This window comes from Sus scrofa, chromosome 1 (genome assembly GCF_000003025.6).
Source record: "Sus scrofa isolate TJ Tabasco breed Duroc chromosome 1, Sscrofa11.1, whole genome shotgun sequence".
NCBI classification, from domain to species: domain Eukaryota; kingdom Metazoa; phylum Chordata; class Mammalia; order Artiodactyla; family Suidae; genus Sus; species Sus scrofa.
The window spans coordinates 202,138,850-202,162,417 of record NC_010443.5 but is presented as its reverse complement, the minus strand read 5'-3'; the positions used below and the strand labels follow the sequence as shown (position 1 = coordinate 202,162,417).

Below are 23,568 nucleotides of genomic sequence, written 5' to 3'. Positions count from 1 at the left end.
AGGAATGCAAGGATTTTTCAGTATCTGCAAATCAATCAGTATGATATATCACATTAACAAACTGAAGAATAAAAACCATATGATCCTCTCCATAGATGCAGAAAAGGCATTTGACAAATCCAACATCCATATCTGATAAAAACATCCTGACAGTGGGCATAGAGGGAACCTTCCTCAATATAATAAAGGCCATATATGACAACCCCATTGCTGATATCATTTTCAATGGTGAAAAACTGATAGAATTGCGACTAAGATCAGGAACAAGACAAGGATATCTGCTCTCACCACGATTCTTCAAAATAGTTTTGGAAGTCCTAACCATGGCAATCAGAAAAGAAAAAGATATAAAAGGAATCCAAATTGGAAAGGCAGAAATAAAACTATCACCATTTGCAGATGACATGATACTATACCTAGAAAATCTTAAAGATGCTACTAGAAAACTATTAGAGCTCATCAATGAATTTGGTAAAGTTGCAGGATACAAAATTAATACACAGCAATCAACTCCATTTTTGTATACTAACAATGAAAGATCAGATAAAGAATTTAGGAAGACCATCCCTTTTACCATCACATAAAAAATACCTAGGAATAAACCTACCTAAAGAGACAAAAGACCTTTACTCTGAAAACTATAAGATGCTGATGAAAGAAATCAAACATGACACAAACAGATGGGAAGATATACATACTCTTGAATTGGAAGAATCATTATTACCAAAATGAGTATACTGCCCAGGGCAATCTACAGATTCAGTGCAATACCTGTCAAATTACCAATGGCATTTTTCACAGAACTAGAGCAAAATATTTTAAAGTTTGTTTGGAAGTACAAAAGACCAGAATAGCTAAAGCCATCCTGAGAAAGAAAAATGGAGTTGGAGGAATCAGGTGTACTGACTTCAGATTATACTACAAAGCTGCAGTCATCAAAACAGTATGGTACTGGCACAAAAAGAAAAATATAGATTGGTGGAAGAAGATAGAAAGCCCAGAATTAAACCCATGCACCTGTGGTCAATTAATATAGGAAAAAGGAGACAAGAAGATACAATGGAGAGAAGACAGCCTGTTCAATAAGTGGTGCTGAGAAAACTGTACAGGTACATGTAAAAAATGAAATTAGAACATTCCCTAACACCATGCATAAAATAAACTCAAAATGGATTAATCCCTAAATATAGGACAATATGAAAGTCTTAGAGGAAAACTTAGGCTGAACACTTTCTGACATAAACCAAAGCAGTATCTTCTCAGATCCACCTCCTAGAGTAATGAAAATAAAAAGAAAAATAAACAAATGGGACCTAATTTATTTCAAGAATTTTTGCATAGCAATGGAAACCCCAAACAAAACGAAAACACAACCCACAGAATGGGAGAAAATATTTGCAAATTAAGCAACTGACAAGGGATTAATCTCCAAAATACATAAACACCTCCTGCAGCTCAGTACCAATAAAAACAAACAACCCCATCAGAAAGTGGGCCAAAGATCTAAACAGACAGTTCTCCTAAGAAGATACACAGATGGCCAAAAACACATGAATAAATGTTCAACATTACTAATAGAAAAATGCAAATCAAAACTACTACACCAGCCAGAATGGCCATCATCAAAAAGTCTACAAACAATAAATGCTGTGGAGGGTATGGAGAAAAGGGAATCCTATTACACTGTTGGTGGGAATGTAAATTGGTACAACCACTGTGGAAAGCAGTTTGGAGATTCCTGAAAAAACTGAAAATAGAATTAACATATTGTCCAGCAATGCTACTCCTGGGCATCTATCCAGAGAAAACTATAACTCAAAAAGATGCATGTGCCACAATGTTCATTGCAGCATTATAGGTACAATAGCGAAGACGTGGAAGCAACCTAAATGTCCATCGACAGAGGCGTGGATATAGAAGTTTTGGTATATATTCACAATGGAATATTACTCAGCCATGAAAAGGAATGAAGTAATGGCATTTGCAGGATCATGGATGAACCTAGAAATTATACTAAATTATTCAAACAGTGAGGCATAAACATCATATGCTATCACTTATATGTGGAACCCATAAAAAGTATACAATGAACTTATTTGCAGAATAGAAACAGATTCACAGACTTTGAAAAAGTTATAATTACCAAAGGAGACAGGTTGGGCTGGGAGGGATTTACTGGGGGTTTGGGATGGAAATGTTCTAAAATTAAGTTGTATTAAGTGTTTTACAACTCTAAAATTCATTAAAACACCAAAGGGAAATCTGTATTGTTCACCTACATTCATATTTCCTTTTCAGACCTCTTTAGACAAAGACTTACTAGCAGATGTCTTATTATTAATATTAGTGTACCTGAACATTTTTATTAAATTTTTTTTTTTTTTTTTTTGCTTTTCAGTGTCACACTTGTGGCATTTGGAGGTTCCCAGGCTAGGGGTCTAATCGGAGCTACAGCTGCCAGCCATGGCAACACCAGATCTGAGCTTCATCTGTGACTTGCACCACAGCTCACAGCAGTGCTGGATCCTTAACCCTGAGTGAGGCCAGGAATCGAACCCACAACCTCATGGTTCCTAGTTGGATTCATTTCTGCTGTGCCACGACAGGAACTCCTATTAAAGTTTTTTTAAAAATAGAGATTCTCAGAGTTTCCTGGTGGCCCTGTGGGTTAAGGATCTGGCACTGTCACTGCTGTGGTGTGGGTTTTGATACCTGGCCTGGGAACTTCCACATGCTGTAGGCACAGTCAAAAAATAAGTAAGTATTCTTAACCATTTTCATCTGCAAAAGATGTTTCACAACCATTTAATATTCATTTAAATGTTATTTTTCTATGTTTTTTTAATTTTGATTTTTATTGAGATATCGTTTACCTAACACAGGCCTCTCTTATTTTTAAACACCCACTTTCTCCTTCAAAGCTCAGGGCCTACTAGCACTTTCATAGGTCCTCCCCTAGGCTGTGGAGCCAGGATTTGGTAGCTCACTCTGCAAGAAAACCCTTGGTTGTACCCTTGCCCTACGACTGTGCCATTGGCAGCTGTCACTCAGTGGGACAGAAAGACCGACTGTTCTCTTGTATCTTATTCAACATTGCACCTTTCTCCTGCAGCTCTAACCTCAGGCAACAAGAACAAACAGAGCTTAAACCTTGACTAATACTTTAAGCAAAGTAGGATTTCTTTTCTGTCTCAGTGTGTTTGCTCTTACATGTCTCTGTAATATTGCTGCTTTGACTCAGTTTATTGTTCATGATGATTTCCAGTTATTTTCTTTAATAATCATATTCAGAAATTTTATTTTTCTCTCCTAAATTTGAGAGAGATAATATTTTCCTGTATTTTGCAACTTTAGGCACTGTGTTAGGTGCTTTATAGATACTGTCTTTATTATCTACCTCAGTGATTTTGGCAGAAAGTTAGGCATTATTCCAAGGCTCAGAGAGATTGCGTAACAGCTAATAGCCTGCATGGCTCTGCTAAAGTCCTGGTCTTTTAAGCCTCAAGTCCAGTGCTGTTTGTCATTAGGTTAAAAACTTGACTCTAGTCTTTAATGAATTTCATCTTGAGAAAAATTTTTTAAGAGAGACAGTATAATGAACTTAGGTTTAATTTAATTTAAAAAATTTAGTAATACATTAAAATGGTTCAAGAGTTATAAATGGTATAAAATGAGAAGTCTCCTTCTCATCTTTGATTCTGGTTGTCTGTTTTCCATACTCTTAAATAGAAAATGAATATTAGCTGTTATTAATTTCTTCTGTATTTGTCTAAATACTTTGTGCATATATATACATGTATATATATGAAAATACAAATATATAGTCTCTGCTCCCCTTTAAAAATTAATTGGTAGCATTTCAGTCATACTATCTGTATCTCATATTTTCATGTGTGAGATCTTTCCATGTCATAAAAATAGAGCTTCCTCATATGTTTTTTATAGTGGCATTTACTTTCAAATAAATGTTGTCTTCATTCTTAAGCATAGAAGCAAAAAAATATCTGTGTCCTCACAAAAAATCTTTTATTGCAGTATTCATAGCAGCATTATTTATAATAGCCAAAAAGTGGAAACAACCACAGTGTTCACTATTTGATGAATGGATAAGCAAAATATGTTATTTCCATACAGTGGAATATTATATGACAATGAAAAGAAATGAAGTATTGAAATAAGCCACAGCATGGATGAACCTTGAGAACATGCTAAAAGAAGCCACTCACAAAAGACAATGTATATTATGGTTCCTCTTACATGAAATGGCCTGAATAGAAGCAGGAGGTAGATTAATGGTTTCCAGGGCCTGGAGGTCAGAGGGAATGAAGAAGACTGTTAATAGGTATGAGGTTTCCTTTTGGGTGAAGAAAAATGTTCTAAAATTAGCTAGTGACAGTAGTTACACAAATCTATGAATTACTAAAATCCACTGAGTTATAAACTTTAAATGAATGGATTTTATATGTGATTATATCTCAGTAAAGCTATTATTAAAATTTTTTATAAAGCTTGACTTCTGCTTCCCATCATTTCAATAGTTATCCTTATTCATATAAGTTAGTCTGTAATAACAGGACAGTTGTAATCTAGAGATTTCTAATTTGTCTCATACACTCTAAATTAATCAAATTACCTTTTGAGCCGGCAATATCTAATTCTGTTTTAATGTCTCTGTCTTCTCGGGGGCACATGACTTGCCATGGCAGAGTTCTATCCATCCTCTGACTCTGACTGCACCACTTGACTTCTGTGAGGAGTCATTGCTCAGACTGACCTAACCGTAACTTCTTCAGGTATCATTTCAGTTTAGAAATGTCAGGCTATCTCATATGCAGGAGTTATTCATAATTATTATTATTATTTGTCTTTTTAGGGCTGCATCCAAGGCATATGGAAGTTCCCAGGCTGGGGTTCTCATCAGAGCTGCAGCCGGCAGTCTATGCCATAGGCACAGCAGTGTGGGATCCTAGCCATATCTGTGACCTACGCCAGATCCCTAACCCACTGAGCGAGGCTAGAGATTGAACTCTCATCCTCATGGATACTAGTTGGTTTTTTTAAGCCATTGTGTCACAGCAGAACTCCTATTCACAATTACTGATGAATTTCCAGGCTCAGCTGAACCAGCTCCGTTTCTGTCAACATGTTGTCTGTTACAAAAGTGAATTGTCCTCAGTCCAAGTCTGCCATCTGCCCAGGGTTGCTTCTTACCAGGTCCTAGAGCTAGGCAAATACAATGTTTTCTTTCCTATCTCCCCTCTCACTGGTGAATACCTCTTAACTGGTAATGGCTCTTTCCAAATTCTGTTGCCTCTGGATTTTGTATATTGATCCATTTTTTTTTTTTCTTGCCTTAACCGGGAGCAAATGGTAAACATGAGGAAAATTTGAAATAAACTGTTCTAGATGTCTAACAGCTATTTTCTCTTGGGGTTATCCTGTTAGCTCAAATACATGCAGAGAGATTGGGGCAGGAATTGAAAATTCTGTATCCATTTTGTTATAAGGATTCTTTTCTTACAATGAAATATAAGAAATAAATGAATGTCTAGAAATGTATTTCTGACAAATAGACTGAGCTCATTTACTCATGCCCTTTTTTATGTTTATTTTTCAGCTTTCCTACAAGCTTGCATTCCCCATAACTGGCATGTATGGTTCAGTATTTACAGCCTGGAGGATCCTTGAAGTAATGAGAGAAGAGTCTGCAGCAAGTGACTGGTTGGCTTCGGTGGAGTCCTTGCTTCCTATTACCACAGTGATCCCGGTGCATGTTTTCCTTCTGCTGGCTTACCTTCTTGTTGAAGATAAAGGACGAAATCTCCGCCAGACACTGAAAGTCACTACGGAATTAGCCCAAGCTGATTCCTCTCAGGTAAAGCAAGAAAATAATGGAAGAGCAAGGGGGTAGAGCTTAACATTGAAATTGTAGATCATTCTTTCTTTGTGGATGATTTCTATCCAAGTTTTAAATTACAGGTTGCTTCTCTTTTCTATCTTTATTTTCTCAGTTTTTTTTTCTTTATTCTCCTTACTTTCAGTTGATGTATATTTAATGATTCAAATATTTCTTTAATGAAAGCATACCCTGAAGGAGAATCTACATGTAATGTTATGATGGTATTTTTATTTTTGGTGGATTTGCTAATTTGTAACGCTTTCGTTAACTCTTTCAGCCTATTCCAAGATGCATATCCCTTAATTTTAATATCTCTTTTATGATGGTCAAATTAATTCAGAATAAATGTGCCAATATAATAGGCATTAATCTCTTTTTAACTTCTTGAAATTTGATCCTATTTTTGTTTAGTCATTTAAAAAATCAAAAAAATACTGGTTCTTACTATATATGGTACTGATCAAGATACTGAAATAAGAGGGTAAATAGTAATTTTTCCTATCTGCACGGTTCTTAGAATGTAATAAGAAAGCTATCAGAGGAGTTCCCACTGTGGTACAGTGGGTTAAGGACCTGGCATTGTCTTTGGGGCAGTACAGGTTCAATCTCTGGCCCAGTGCAGTGGCTGGCATTTCTGCAGCTGTGGTGTAGCTTGCAGCTATGGCTTGGATTTGATGCTTGGCCTGGGAATTTCCATGTGCCACAGGTGTGGCCAAAAAAAAAAAAAAAAAAAGAAAAGCTGTCAGACATTATTAATAGAACTTTTCTTCCCTTTTAAAACTAACTATATATTCAGCATAGGCATCTGTAATTTTTTTCTATTGGATAGAATCTCTAGAATGCATTTCCTGTGAAGGGAAGGATTTCCTCACCAACTAGATATGACATTTTTATTATCTTCTATATCTTAGTATCTGTGCTTGTGTTTCTTTTCAAGTATGGTGAGGAAACCATCCATCTCTTTCATAGGAAGTTATGTGTTCCTATAGGAAAAAATTTGGTGGTGAAAGTGGATAAATAGGTCTCTTTGAGATATGAAGTTAATATATTTGGAATACCTTTGTGTCCCCAACTTGTTGTGCTCCTTCCTTTTTGTCAAGTAAACTACTGCTGGTATTTTACCAAAATTTTCCATCTGACTAGACCTCTTCTGGTCTGATTCTACAAGTGGATCCATAATAAAGTACCTTTGTCTCAGGGTGTATGAATAATGTGAATCCTTTCAACTTGCTTCCTACTTTATTTCTCCCCTCACTTTTACAGTGATCTTGCCTCTACCAGATGTTTTCTTTCACTGTTGACACCTTGAAGGATAGTCTCTTTAGAAGGTTAATATAGAGATATCTAAAGATTATCTGAAGAAGTCACACAGTAAGCAGGCTACCTGATCTGGTGTAAAATATGTATTACATCAGTATATATATTGATATTCAGGAAATACATTTAGTCTTTGAAATTCTAGAGTGATTCTGTATCCTTATAAACATTATTTTTCATGTGTGCCATGGCATGGAAAATATTGGGGAGCACTGGAGTGACCATCCAGTTTCATTTATTTATTCAATAGATGTTTATTAAGAGGCAGTGCTATAAATTTAAGTCAGTATGTTAAACTTCTGTTGATTATTTCTTGGAAAGAAAGTTTTGAAAGAAAAGAAAAAACATGTAATATAATTTTGCTCTTCAAGATGAGTGGTAGGGTAAAACATTTACGTAGAATTACCCAAATTCATACAGAAGCAAAGGCAATATAATTAATAAGAACTTACAAGTGGAGTGTTTTAAGTCTTAAAAAGGGTATCAGGAGAACTAGAAGTAGGAGATAGTGTTTTGTTTTGTTTTGTTTTTTTCTTTTTAGGGCTGCACCTGCAGCATGTGGAAGTTCCCAGGCTAGGGAGTTGAATCAGAGCTACAGCTGCCAGCCTATGCCACAGCCACAGCAATGCCTATGTCACAGCCACAGCAATGCCAGATCCAAGCCATGTCTTCAGTCTTACCACAGCTCACGGCAACACTGGATCCTTAACCCACTGAGTGGGGCCAGGAATCGAACCCAGGTCTTCATGGATACTAGTCAAGTTCATTACTGCTGAGCCACAAGGGGAACTCCAGGAGATAATGTTCTTTTCCTCGCTGTTTCTTATGAAGTGACCATATCATATCATTTCTCTGGCCTTTAGCTACAAGGTAAAGCAGCTTAAAAAAAAGAGGACTGAATATTTTGCAAAAGCAAGTTTTCTAATTTTGAGTAACTGCTTGGCGTAGATTCATTTAGATAAGTTATGGTTGTTGACCTATTGCTGGAGAAGTGTTTTCTATTTCTTTCATTAAGTTGATATGACTGCAGGAAATGTATTCATATTTCTTGTCTGTTGGTCCTTTCTTACCTTATAGAACGAAGGTATATGTAACCATTGTAGTCATTGCAATCATTGGCTCAAATTCATGGGGGAGTTGAAACTAAAGAAAAGTCTTGGAGTTCCCATTGTGGCGCAGTGGTTAACGAATCCGACTAGGAACCATGAGGTTGAGGGTTCGATCCCTGCCCTTGCTCAGTGGGTTAAGGATCCGGCGTTGCCATGAGCTGTGATGTAGATTGCAGATGCGGCTCGGATCCTGCGCTGCTGTGGCTCTAGCATAGGCCGGTGGCTACAGCTCCAATTAGACCTCTAGCCTGGGAACCTTATGCCGTGGGAGCGGCCCAAGAAATGGCAAAAAGACAAAAAAAAAAAAAAAAAAAAAAAAAGAAAAGCCTTAGACTACTAATAAGTAAATAGGTAGATAAGAGTAGGAGTTTAGAGGCTGGCTTCTACCTCTGTTTTGGTGATCACTTAACCTTTATAGTAGAGTTCACTAGCCTGCAGTATGCTTACCTAAGTATTATGTTTGTGTGACATCATAATTTATTATAAAAATCTTACCATAAGACCTTGTGAGAAAGAATATTTGAAAGGTTTGAAAGAGATATGCCAGTGTTTGGTATGGTGATGATTATTACTAATATTAAGGGATTAATAGAAATTATTTATGGTGGTACTTATTAATAGTAGTGCAAATTATCAATATTGACTGGTTATTTTAGTGTTAATAAGAAAATATGATTTTTAAAAATAATATTAAAAAATGTGATTATTATTTGTACTTATCATGCAGTTTGGTGGATCCTCTTCCCCTATGAATTTTCTTCCTTAATCCCTTACCTGGTTCCCTTATGTATTTTCAATACATTTAGAGCCATGGAAGTCTAATGGAGCTAAGTAGTCTGAAGGGAACTTGGCCTTGTAGATACCATTTTAGAGTTAACTAGATACAGATGATGGTGTTAAAATAACTTGAGAATTACTCAAGACCACAGCAATAAATCAGTGCTTGAGAAAAAAATAGTAAAGAACTTTTTTTTTCCCCCTAATAGCAATGCTGTCAGCAGTTGCTAATAATCCATCTGGTTTTCTTACCCAGATATCATAAGACTTAATTTGCAGAAGATACAAGCTCAGGTCCAGTGGTATTCAGTAAAAATTAAGTTAGTTCCTTTTATGTTCTTGGAAGGAATGTCTCAGAGTGTTCTGGGGAGAGATCCAAGAATGAGCATCCTGTGTGAATTGCCATGAAGGTCTCGAAAGTTTTAAACACATTGATTTAGCTTAGAGTGACATTTTCATGTCATAGTCTGTGCTTATAATAATATGGAAACGCCTTCTAATTCCTAAATTAGTGTTTTTTTTCCCCTGGAAATTGCAGCTGATATATTCGTGTACTTTTTGGTTATGCTTATGTAACAGTTTCCGCTTTTGTGATACTGTGAGTAATGATATTTCCTCACAATTTGACATAAATCACTCAGGCTGCCTTCAAAGATGCCTGAATGACAATTGAAGCACTTAGCTTCATGGCTCATATACAGTAACGTCCAGTTGACCTTATTCTTTCTTCTTTGGAGAGCTATTTCCTACTTCTGCAGTTTGCCCAGTATCTGGTCCTGTCTAGTTTAAAATCAGTGATAGTGGGGAATTCCCATTGTGGCTCAGTGGATTAAGACCCCAGCTAGTAGCGCTGCCTTGCTAAGTGGGTTAAGGATCCAGTGTTGCCACAAGCTGCATTGTAGGTTGCAGATGTGGCTCAGATATGGTGATGCTATGGCTGTGGCTGTGGCTAGTGCCGCAGCTCTGATTTGACCCTTAGCCCAGGAACTTATATATGCCATAGGTGTGGCCCTAAAAAGCCGTGACAGTGAATATAAACAGAGACTTTCATAAAGAAATATTGTGTACCCCAGGCCTAAATGAGGATGTTTTCTGAACTTCAATTTATATCTTTATGAATGGAAATATCAGATCATATTTTGAATCCTTATTAAATGATGGACTAATCTGTGAAACATGATTCTGGACAGTTTGGAAATGCTTGAGACTGATACACCCTCCTTAAGAAGAGGTTAATAACTCTTAATCAACACATGTCGATTAACCTCTATCTCCCCATTCTGGTGAACTTACCACGGTAATATCTATCTCCCTCAGTAAGAACCACATCTGACTCTGTGATCTGCACTGTGTGCCTCTGATACACACAAAATGGGTGGTAGCACCAGCCCTGTACCATTCTCTTCAACCAATCTCATATAGCTGATTGAATCTAGCTTCTAAGACTCTCAGCCAGAAATTTTATTTTGTCTTCCTCCCTTCCTAACTCTAACTTCCCTTTTTCTTGCGGGGGGTGGGTGGAGGGGGTGGTGTCTTTTTGTCTTTTAGGGCCACGTCTGTGGCATATGGAGATTCTCAGGCTAGGGGTCCAATTGGAAGGAACTGTATCCGCCAGCCAATGCCAGAGCCACAGCAATGTGGGATCCGAGCTGCGTCTGCAACCCACACCACAGCTCATGGCAATGCAAGACCCTCAACCCACTGAGCGAGGTCAGGGATCGAACCCGTGTCCTCATGGATGCTAGTTGGCTTCCCTTACAGCTGAGCCACGATGGGAACTCCCTCCCTTCCCTTTTAGATTTTATGTTTAGTTCTTTGCCAACACCGACCATGGCTTCTAGTAACATCCCACTCATGCTCCTTTGGCAGCTTCAGGGTAAGTTCTCTCTGGATCTACCTGGGATTCCCTCCACTAATTCCCCACAATATTTCTTTGGCCCCTTGCCCCTTCAGAAAAAAGAGATATTATTTACCTCTTAAAACTTTCTCTGCTATCTCTTAGCTATATTGTATTAACTATATCACCAGATAATTATTATACCATTTATTATAATTATTTAATGCATTAAACATATGATAATTATTTTCTTTATTAGCTATATTAACTATAGCTTCCCTATAGCGATTGGAATTGAGATTTCTCCATTTGAAGCACTGTAATCCTAGAGAATAATAGAGGTGTTGGAGAAAGGTACTTTTCACATGGATGTGTGATTCTACAAAAGCCTATAAGGTTATTAGATGCTTAATAGTATGTCTTATAAATAGAAGCAGAGAGAACACCTGACAACAGATTATATTCTCTTTTGGAAATCAAGGCTGCTGGTTAGTGGTCTTAAAATCCAAGAAAATGTTTTCTTCCTATATTTCTACCTATATTGTTCAGGGTTTATGGCAAGATTAAATATTTAGACATATGAATTGAAAACTAGCCATGAAGATCAGTAATCTTTAGATAGGCTGAGGTGGTTTAAAACAAAATCTTGCAATAGTTTAGTATTTCAACTTCTGTGGAATTACTCTTAACTACTACATGTAAGGCATAATGATTTCTTTTTGACAGGTTTATAAAACAGAACATGCCGAAAAGGAAAAGTTGATAAATTGTGACTTAGAGAACAAGTTCCTTCCTTAAAACCTACCCTCACAAAGGAGTGTAACAAATTAAGTTTTGTGAAACCCAGTGCTTCTTTCAAACCCTTGGAACTTGCTTGCTTTTCTCTTGTTTGAAAGTGGGGATAGAGATGCATTTTTTGGTTTGTTGTATTTTGTTGTTGTTGTTTGCATTTTACAACTCTGAGGACTTTAACTTCCTTTTTACATTTTGATCTTTAAGTCTGGCTGAAAGTCTTGCTTAATGGGAACAATTACCATCACTGATAATTTTATCCTTTGTAATATTTTCAGGGCTTAATTTTTTTTCCCTGTATGAAAATGTACACACTTTTGAGCCATTTGAAATCACTTATGTGGGTAGGTTCATGGCCCATGACTTGCTGGTCTTTAAAAGTAATACATTATCAAATAGTAAAAAGTTGACTTTCAGGGCAGAATCCTGTGATAGTTCTACTCTGGGTCATAAGCCATATTTTAACATGGAAAATGAATAGGAAATGTGTGAAATTTAATGGTCTGTAAGTTACTGCTGTGAGAAAAGGAGAAAATATATTCTATAAAGGAACTCGCACAAAGAGTCTTTGGACACTTTGCACTCTGTTCTATTGTCACAAAGTTCTATGAATTGCTACCCCCTGAAGTCAGTCAGCTTTCTGTGTTCTTCACACGCAAAAAGAAGCCAGAATGTACAGTACTTTTAATAAAGAGCTTTACAGATAAGAAAAGCTGTACCATGATTCCCTTGTAGCCATAGCATCGATTATGCCTAGAGCAAAATTGGGATGAGCTTGTCAGCATGAAACAATTAGACAAAGACAAACATAGACAAAAATACAAGGTCAGATATCTCTTCCATCCTGTGGCAATATGTTTATTTCTTCTTTATAAACCCCACATAGATAACTGGAGCATAAAATGTTTTTAACTGGCAGTTGAACCTTTTTATGTTTTTTTTTTTTTCACTTTTTGCATGAAGCCTAGAATTTATAATCAAGGAAGCAATTTCTGTGGCAATTTTTTGCCTTTCCTGAGTTCCTGAGTGCTAATATCAGGCTGCATTTCTTCTGAGGCATCCACAGATTATAAATTGCTTAAAATTCTCACTGTAAGAATTGTTTGTGATTTTCATTTCAACCCTATATCACTGTGACACTCACTAGCTTACTAATATACTGAAACAAAAGCCATTTGTCTCGTTGTGTCACTGAACCCTGAGTAACAGAAAGGATGGGGGTGGAGTTTGATGAAGATGGGGGCCTAGACCTGCATTCAGAGCAGCAGTGTCTGTATGCTTCCAGTTGAATATCGGCTAACTAGTAGCTTTGGTTTCTGGTTAAAACTTGTTTGTCTGTTGGTGAAGACCCAGAGGGGAACACATTTTGGGTAACCTTTGAATTTCCTAACAGGCATGAGGAATTCTACTCAAGGGAAAATACACTGAAGTCGGAGTTCTGCTGTGGTGCAACCGGATTGCTGGTATCTCTAGAGCACTGGGATGCTGGTTCGATTCCCAGCCCAGCAGTGTGGGTTAAGGATCCGGCATTGCTGTAACTGTGGCGTAGGTCACAATTGTGGTTTGGATTTGATCCCTGGCCCAGAAACTCCGTGTGTCAGGTGGCCAAAAAAGAAAAAAAAGTACACTGAAGTACCACTGCCAGAATAAATTTTTTCTTCTGTAGTCAGTGGTCAGGGAAGGGAGAAGTGAGTATTGGTCCCTGCCTACTTGCATCATGGTCAGATACCCAAAGTGAGGCTACCAGTGGATATCCCTTATCATTCATTCTTCAGCCCTTCAACTCAGAGGAGAGTCTTATCAAAGGAAATGTTTCTTTACATCCACAGAAGCAACGCATGTCAACCCTCTATAAACCAATTTTGCCTTGATTCATAAATATCAATGGATAATCAAGGCTTACCAGCCTTTTGAGAAAATTAACAGCATGACTAACCAGAGCATCTGTTTCCAGAAGAAAGAGAACTTGGGGAGCAGAAAATAATATAAAAATAATCTAAGACCTAAGAGATGTTGGCAAGATATTGTGGATGTTTTTGTGTTGTATTTAAAAATACTGCTGTGATAAAGAAGAAATTTAAAAGCAAGAGATTTTAGAAATTAAAAACGACGTTGCCAAATACATAAATGGAGGCTTGGATTAGTGATCTATAGAATAGCCAATGAAATATTTCAGAATATAGAAAAAATATGAACATTGAACAAGTTAAGATATTAAAGGTCAGTTTTGGAGTTCTAACATCTTTCTGTAGGAATTTCAGTTGGAGGGAACAGAGAACATGAAGGAAAGAAACTTAAAACCTGACAGAAAACTACTTCCGAAGCTGAAAAAAAGACAGATGAGGGAGTTCCCATTGTGGTGCAGTGGAAGTGAATCCGACTAGTATCCATGAGGATGTGGGTTGGACCCCTGGCCTCACTTGGAATTGGGGATCCAATGCTGCTGTGAACTTTGGTGTAGGTTGCAGATGTGACTTGGATCCTGTGTTGCTGTGACTGTGGCATAGGACGGCAGCTACAGCTCCAATTCAACCACTAGCCTGGGAACTTCCATATGCTGTGGGTGTGGCCCTAAAAAGCAAATAATAATAATCATTATAAAAAAAGACAGGCAAGTATAGGTTATTAGGACCCTCTGAAAGCCAAGCAGGACAAGTGAGAATAGATGAATACCTAAATTCATGCCTAGAACTTCAAGAATGAAGAGAAAGTCAAAAGAGATTTTGGAGAGAAGAGTTGGAAAAGGGAAACTTACTTAAAATTCGATTGACCTGAGATTTCTTATAACAGTGCACTAGGTACTAAAATACATTGGGGTATTGTCTTCCAGTTTGGGAAAATCATTTTGAACTGGGAATATTCCTTTCCATTATTTTCCTTTTTGCAAGTGATGGTAATAAAGGCTTTTTCTCTGATGGGCAATAATTCAAGACCATTTCTTGTTTACTGATTTTATGAGGGAAAAAGCCCCTGAAGAATGTGTGCTAATGAAACTGAAAACGAATCCAAGAAAGCACAGAGAAGAAATATTAAATGGTGATCAAAATAATGTTAATTTAAACTGACCATACCTGTTTGTATAAAGGATGAAAAATAACTACCTGGGACTAAAGTCCAAGATTTAAAAGGAAGTGGTGGGAGTAGATAGTGGGAATGCCATAGTGTGAAGAAAGAACTTGCCAAGGGTGGAATTTTGTTTTTAAATTGAGTATTTCTTGATGTTGGTAGAAAAATAAGTTTAAATATTTGTTTAAACCTTATTAGTAATAATAGGTGATTTATAACTTACAAATAATTAATATAACAAAAGGAAAACAATTTTTTATGAAAAACCGAAAAAGAATGGCAAATATTAACATTAAATAAGAGGGTAGGAATAATTTCAAATATTCCAGTTACCACAATTACTGTGAATGAATTAAATTTCCTTATCAAAAAAAGTCACATAATATTACCCAAATCAATCTAAAGATTTAATGCAATCCCTGTCAAAACCTGTGACATTTTTCACAGAACTAGAACAAATAATCCTAACATTTATATGGAACCACAGAAGACCCGGAATTGACAAAGCAGTGCTGAAGAAAAAGAACAAAGCTGGAAGCATAACCCTTTTCAACTTCAGACAATGCCACAAAGCTGTAGTCATCAAAACAGCACATATCCAGAGTCTGTGCTTTTACTCAATGTGCTATACGCTCATCCTACAACTTTTAGTTAAATCATTTCTTAAAAAAATTTTGAAAGAGTAAACAAGGTTCACTAGCTTTACATTTTTTTAGATTAGCCTAGTCAATTATAGTGATAATTAAATGCTAAGAGGGGAACCTCAACATTTGTTTGAAATCTAGCCAGATCTTCAATCTTGTGTGATTAGTTTTGCTTCTTCTGTGCTACCTTCTTTTGGCCTTTCTATATATAGGCAAGTCACATTTAGCTAGAGAGTTACACCTAAAAAGAACATATTGCGGAGTCATGACTCAGGTCAAAAAGAGAGTGAGACGGTTCAAGTGAATTCGCATCAAGAATTCTTGTGATTGGGATTATTGTTTAATGGTCAAAAATTATTGTTTTGTACTTTTCTGGGGGCTGTGCCTATGGCATACAGAAGTTCCAGGGTCAGAGCCTGAACCCAAGCCACAGCGGTGACCTGAGCCACAGTAGTGACAGCACCATGTCCCTAATCTGCTGAGCCACCAAGAGAAACTCCTCTTTTGTACCTTTTCATTTGTATTGATCATAATTGGGAGATTCTGAAATCTAATGAAAGACAGGAATCTTTTTTTAATGAACAAAAAAGTAAGTTGTTGTATTCCCTTTATTTTGAAAATTAATGCCTACAAAATGCTGAGAAAGTCCACCCTTATTTGTTAGGTTTGAAATGTTCAAAAGGTTTGACACGATACACAGTTTACTTGGGAACTTGAAAGAGCACTAAAGAATCAGTTATTCAGTATATAGTCTTGGAGAACCTCTTGGGGACACACATTTTAATTGGTTGGGATACAAAGACTTAGTTATTAGAGAACACACAATGCATAGGGAAGATGGACACCATATGGTTACAATACTCTATGATAAATGCTGTAATGCAGAGAAGCATAGGGTATTGTATGAGCCCGGAAAAGGGCAGCTAAGTCATAATAGGAAGACTCCCTGGTGTAGGTGGCTTATGAACTATCGCAGTACAAATATAAGTTGAACAAACATCTTTGAGATGAACCAGAAGAATCATATATTGCTGTTTCTATTATTGCTACTAATTTTATGTAAGTGCTACTTTTAATACATGAACGTTTATACAATCCTTTTTGAGAACCGCTTTGTGAAAACAGTGGAATAAATAAATTTTTGGAGGTACTGAAATAGTTCATTACTTTGTGAACCACAGGTTCATTAGCAGTACTTTTCTTTTATATTTCATATTTGTTTTTCTTGTTGGGAGGTAAAAGAAAGCCATTGACAGTTGCAATTATGGCTACTCTCTGATAGCTGTCATTGAGATGATGGGCCATGATTTGGTGGCTTTCATGGGAAAGGTTTACTCCAGAATTCTTAAAGTTGTTCAGCTATGTCAGCTCCCTCACCAGAAGTCTTGAGACTTATGCTGTCCCGTTGTCTTTTCAGCACACTGGCCTTCTACCCTACTAGTGACAGTTTTGAGCTTTTCATGATAGATAGTATAACACACTTTGGCAAGTTTTTAGCATAGTTTATAGAGTGAAATTGGACATTCCAAAGTCAGTTTACTTCAAATGGTTTAGACATGGTTACAAACTCAGTGGAGCTAGACAAGTAGTCAAGAAGTGGAATAATTTCTATATGTCAGGCTTCTTGTGTCTTGTCATGCTTAGTGTTCTTGTGGTAGTGGATCAAATCTGGATTTAAGAAAATTTGTGTATTTTTTTTTTTAAAGAAAACAAGCACATAAAAATATATGTAACATGAGTTTATTATATCATGAATAGCATTAAAGGTGAATAAGGGCAAATTAGCATTTTGAAGAGTCCTATAATTATCTTCTAAGGAAATTTTCTGTGAATTAACAATTAGATTTAGAATTCATAGAAGGAATTCCTCAAGGAAACTTATGTCTCACTTGTTTTTACCCCCTAGTAACCTAGCCTAGTTCCTGGGCTTTAATACCTGTTTTGTTGCCTGATTGAATTAGCACATAAATATATTAAGTGTATGTGCCCACCATCCTAGAACCAATAAACTATTTTCCAATATTGTCATGTCTTATTCAGACTATTCAAGAGAAGAGTGTGTAGTATAGGGACAGGGTTTAGGTTAGGTTAGATTACAGTAAAATCTTATTAAACGGTATCCTATTAATTTAGGTTTCAGGGTGATTTGTAACAGGCTGAGTTAAAACATAAGCTGATATTGGCACTATTGTTTTTAGGCAGTTTGGATTTGCTCATTTGCATTAGTACAATGAATGTGCTAATTTAAAATGATCAAATTATCTATTCATTAAGACATATCAGCAGGGACTGTACTTGGCAGCACTTGGCTAATTAGTTTGTTATAGTATATGTGCGAAAGTAATCAAATTTTATTTCTTTAACATTTTTCTCTAATCCAGTCTTGTCTACCTTCATTGTTTCTAGTAGTTTGAGTTATCAGTGATAATTACACTCTTGTCATTTTACAGTACTTACGTGTATTTAGTTGTCAAATTGTATTCAGTTTTTAATGGTATAACTTGATCTGCATTAAGTGGAATTATCATGGAATTATCACTTAGCTTGAAATACTGTAGATACCTTGTTTTTATTGGGCCCCATTTTATTTATCAAGCATCTTCAAGTCATTCAACAGGTAATATTTTACAAACCTCCCATATGGCAGGTTCTGGTAACACTAAGTTGAAATGATGTGGTCTTTGTTTCCAGGAATCATAGGTCCTAGTATGTTGACAGAGGTATTAAAAATTGTTTTTCTGGGGAGTTCCCGTCATGGCTCAGCAGTTAACGATACCGACCAGGGTCCATAAGGATGCAGGTTCGATCCCTGGCCTCACTCAGTGGGTTAAGGATCTGGTGTTGTCATGAGCTGTGGTGTAGTTCGCAGATGCAGCTCAGATCCCCCGTTGCTGTAGCTGTGGTATAGGCTGGTAGCTGCAGCTCCAATTTGGCCACTAGCCTGGGAACTTCCATATGCCGCAGATGTGGCCCTAAGGAAAAAAAAAATGTTTTTCTGGAGTTCCCATCGTGGTTCAGTGGTTAACAAACCTGATTAGTATCCATGAGGACACGGGTTCAATCCCTGGTCTTGCTCAGTGGGTGAAGGATCTGGCATTGCTGTGAACTGTTGTGTAGGTCACAGACATGGCTCAGATCTCATGTTGCTGTGGCTGTGATGTAGGCCTGGGAGCCTCCATTTGCTGCTGATGTGCCTCTAAGAAGACAGAAACAAAACAAAACAAAAAAACAAAAAATTTGCTTTTTAATACAAGGTGGTAATTGCCATTGTGGAGGTATATATGTGTCTCAGGAACATACTTGTAAAGGCCCACAAATTCCTCTGATGCAAGGGAAAGGAGAGGCATTCTAGCAGGATGGAGAGTATATGCAAAGACACAAATGTGTGGCAGGTCACAGTGGGGTAACAAGACTGCAAATAGTACTATATTAAGTGGGGATATATAAGATGAGGAAGAATGATCCTGGAGTGGATACTGGGCAAGTATTTGGTAGCAAGTTCCTGAAGAGCCTTGCAATTAGGGAGGAGATGATAATTTATCTAAAGTATGTAAAGTATGGGACATAGAGGATATAAAGTTTTACAATAGGATATTAGTTTTGATGGGGACCTTAAGATATCAAAAGAGTTTTGAGATAGAACACCTGGTAGAACTTGTAGAGTAGTAGGAATAAATCTCAGTGAGTACTACTACAATTTTCAACTTCTTACTCATATTGAGGGTCTAGAAGTTAAGCATTGAAAGGCTAGGTGAAGAAAAGAGGGAGACTCTTGGAGAAAGTTGCTGTGGTGCTGAATCCTATAAGTACCAGCCCCTTATCTCAAGCCTAATGACAGGAACTCCACATTACCTCGTGCAGCTTGATGTGAATCCCTTGCAGTTGGGATGGGCAGACATATGGGGTGGGTTAGTGACTGCCCCCAAAATCTAACAGGGAGTGATGGGCTGGCTAGCTGTCATGGCAGTGGAAGCAAAAGAGAGAGTACCACCATGTGGGGACTGGCTTGCATGCCTAGAATTTGTTGTAGTAAACAAAACAGAGACAGATCACAGACATGGAGAGCAGACTTGTGGTTGCCAAGGGGGAGGGGGGAAGAAGTGGGATGGATGGGGAGTCTGAGGTTGGTAAATGCAAACTATTACATTTAGAATGGATAAGCAATGAGATCTTATTACCATAAGCACAGGGAAATATATCTAATTTCTTGGGTAGAACATGAAAAAAGATAGTATGAGAAAAAAATGTGTGTATATATATATGTATATATATGGCTGGGTTGCTGGTGTTGTACAGCAGAAATTGACACAACAAATCTACTATACTCTAATAAAAATAACAAATGCATTAAAAGAAGATATGTTAGTGATTCCTGTGAATAAAATGTGGGCCGCTGGGGCAAGAGAAATGCAGGGAACTGTCTCACCTCAGTTTTAGAGTTTTGCTTAAAAGGTGTACAGGCTTTTGCTGAAAGAAGCAAGATTCCTAGAGAGGTGAAACAGTGATACCAGAACTGTATCAGAAGTCTAAACAGAATTGAATCTTGCAGGTTTGGGCTGTTTACTGTGGGAGCAGTAAGGGAATCCCTTTGGGGTAGGGGAGCTGTAAAGACGCTGCTAACCATATAGCACAGGAGTGCTGACACTGCTCTTCAGAGGAGCCTGCCCAGATTTGGAGATGGAAGGCGGAAGCCAAGCCGAGCGCGTCAATTAAAGGTAGTAAGGCTAAGGGAACCCCTGAGAATTCCTCCAACTGTCACTCTAGCCCTTTGCTGCAGAGATTCTGGATTTCTTCCTCCTAATCTCATCAGCAAGAAATGTGTAGATGTTTTTAGGTTTAGGCATCTGTGGGCATTGAATGATGCCGAACCGTTTATTACAGTAGAGACTGCCAGAGGGTTAGTTCATTTTGCACCTTTTCCTTTGGTTTCCATCTTTAAATTTTTTGCGCTTTGCTGAGGTTTCCAAATGAAGGCTCAAAATTCACTTTGTTTGGAGCTTCTCTCAGTAATGTCAGATTGTCTTTATAATTAATGGTGCATTGCTGAAATGTTGTGAAGCATAAAAGTAATTGCAATAGCCAGTTAGGCCCATTCTTTCCCTTTTCATGTTTTTTTTTGTCTTTTGAGACATTAGTGGAATTTCATTTAACCCATATAGAAACCAGGAGCCTACACACATTTCTGTTGCCTGGTGAATTCTTGGTACCTGACTTAAAGTGCTCAGTGAGCATTTGATGAGTTCTTAGTTATTTTTTGAAACCAGGGAGGTTCAGGCAATGGTCTGTGAAATTGCTGAAGAAAGTCAGGAATCTTTTCTAAAACAGTAGAAATATGAAGAATCATGCATGCGATATATTAGGCTGTCTTAAATCAAATCCTAGCTGAAGCTGTAATGACACATGCTGTTCATGAAAGACTTAATACAGTCCTTCTAATCGGATGAATTGTCTTGTTGTGCAAAAACTGTTATTACACTGTGTGTGAAACCAACCATGCTGCAGGGGGAAAAATTAAATCGCCTGACTGAGAGGTCACTTGTGAATAGTAACATAAGATCTATTACCATTATTAGAGACTCTGGAGGACATTCACCCTTTTATGGTCTTTCAACTGCTGGAATGAAATATTTTAGTGGTAAATGGTACCCTTTTGGGAAATCCTCCTAAAGAATTTTTTTTTTTTTTTTTTTTTTTTGCTGTTTGTGTGTTTAAAAAGCTGGGGGACGCGGGGGCGGTGCTCAGGGAAAAAAATCACATTGTTCCTTTCATATCACTTTTAAGATTTACTTATTTTGATTTGATGTGATGACAGATGCCTTTAAATGTTCCTCATTACACCATTCTTAATCTGAGTCTATTAGTACCATACTTTATCTTTCCTAACATGTCACATACATTGTGTAATCTTTTCCATAGGGAAATTCACGAGAGCATGAAAGCTCAGAGACCAGACCAGCGTATATGTGGTTTATGTCAAGATCTGGATGAAGCACTTTAAAGTACATGAAATGAAAACTATATCTTCTTATTATGTTTATCTTCTTTTTTTTATATTTTAGCTCTACATGGCAGCTATGCTGAGCAGTAATTTTAAGAAATACTTTTTAGTAGTGAATGAATAGCTATTGATCTGAGGTGAAGCTTTATAATATGTTATTAAATTGGGAACCAGAGTTCCTTTCCAATTGATTACATTCATTATAAACTGTCAATCCATTTGTTATAGTTTATTACCACTCCAGAATTTTCTGCCTTTTTGCTATTTTGCTATATGATTGAGATTAGTTTTGTGGGGATAAGAAAGAAATAAGACTAGTTATCATTAGCATTGCAAATAATTTGGGTAGTTTTTTTTGTTAATTTTGAAGTCAAATAACTGACTTTTTTTCTCTTTCCATTATTTGATTTCAGTGTCTTTTTCTCTTCTTCTGAAGTTTCCTTACTTTATTGCCCAAAAGATATGGAACTGTTCGAGTGATGTGAATAGGCATATAAATTCTGTTGAATTTCTCAGTGCCTGCTTTTGTTACAAGTATTTTGATGGGCTCATTAAAACATGTCTGTTGAAATGAGGGTAAGAAGGAATAGAAGGAAGAGACTGCATTGTCAGTAAGAATAATATATAGATATTTGAGCTTCACCTGGAAATAAAAATAATTTTGTAAAATGGGAGATAGAAACCCTTTGTCAGGTTGCTAATGAGAGGCTTGACCTAGCTGCTGCTGCTGCTGCAGCATCTTTAGGGATGATGAGAGATGCAAAATGCACTGTTGCTAGGCAACTCTCTTGCTGCCTTTGGAGCAGGTTCATATGTGCTAGGAGCTAATGAATCCTCATGTCTGCTCTTTGAAACTGTTCAAAAGCCAATGAAGACATACCCAGACATTTAGCATTTACAAGTACCTGAACCATTCTTGCCATGCCATTTAACCATTAAAAATTAAGTTGACCATTTAGTATGTATTTGATATTGCTTATTTTTTCAAGGTGAACCAAGATCCAAGCCTCAATAGATATATTTTCAAAAAGGAGCTTAATAAGGATGGCTTAGGTTTGGTAGATGCTAATTAAATTATTCTAATGAAGGCTTATTTTATATTTGAAAGCCTCCTTCTCACCCCCAAACCCCCTCTGCCCAAGTGATAAGTTTTTGGAACTAGCCTCTTTAAGCCGCTTAGAAAGTTTTTAATTATACTGTCTTCAGGCCTTGCTCAGCCCAAGGCCATTATTTCTAAAGATGATGGGAATCTGGAATCCAAAACTAATTGTATAGGTAGCTTGTTTAAAATACCTTCTCTTACCCAACCCTCCTAAAAAATTCTTGGACAGTAGCCATAAGACAAGCCACATAATATGAATTAAACCCTGATTTAATTCAGGGGCATCTCTGTATCAGGTAATGAATCTAAGTATTTGTAAGATCCCATCCAACCTCTAATGATACCCACTTCTCAGAGGTGTTCTAAGAATTACAAGATCCTATACAGGAAAAAACATTGCAGAGTGTTATATGGATACTATTTTTTCAAACAGTGAATTTCAGGGGATTGGATTCAAAAGAATTTTGTGTTACCAGATTCGTAGCTAACATTTAGGCTTGTTAATATTTTGGTAGGATATGGGATAATTGTAGTGAGATTTCATTATAACAAGATTTAGTGTATAACTGTTTATATTTTGACTGTTAACCTGTGATTTCCCTTAATGTCACAGCACCTAGTAAATACCATGTGATAGAAGGCAATCAATAAATATTTGTTATTTAAACTTGTGTGAATCTCTTGTTAGGCTGCCAAAATTGAATTGTTTTATTTCTTGTAATATTGCAGAATGTGCTTGAGATTCATTATAATTCTACATATATCTCTGTTTTCTTATCTCTAAAATGAGAATAAGAGAAAAACTCACTTCATTAAATTCATCGTGTGAATTGAGATAACCTAAAGTATAATACCTAGTTTATAATCAGTGCTCAGTAAAAGTTTTGTGTTATTAAAACTGCCTCTGATTTTTTTTATAGCTCTTTTTATTTCTTTTACAATTATTTCTCTGCTGCCTTATGTTCTAGGAGCAGTGGTAGGCTATTTAGCAAGGTAGATATATTCCTTGCCCATCTGAGGCTTATTG

The 23,568-nt window shown here is 36.9% G+C and overlaps 1 protein-coding gene across 10 annotated transcripts in view; it reads left to right on the top strand.

Annotated features, from left to right (window-relative positions):
* FOCAD (focadhesin) overlaps window positions 1-23,568 on the top strand; it is a 319,932-nt gene that overhangs the window by 96,507 nt on the left and 199,857 nt on the right. For all 10 annotated transcript variants that reach the window (XM_021063120.1, XM_021063095.1, XM_021063125.1 and 7 more), the window contains one exon: window positions 5,618-5,875. In XM_021063120.1, the coding sequence (XP_020918779.1) occupies window positions 5,618-5,875 (258 nt within the window). The remainder of the gene's footprint in view (window positions 1-5,617; window positions 5,876-23,568) is intronic.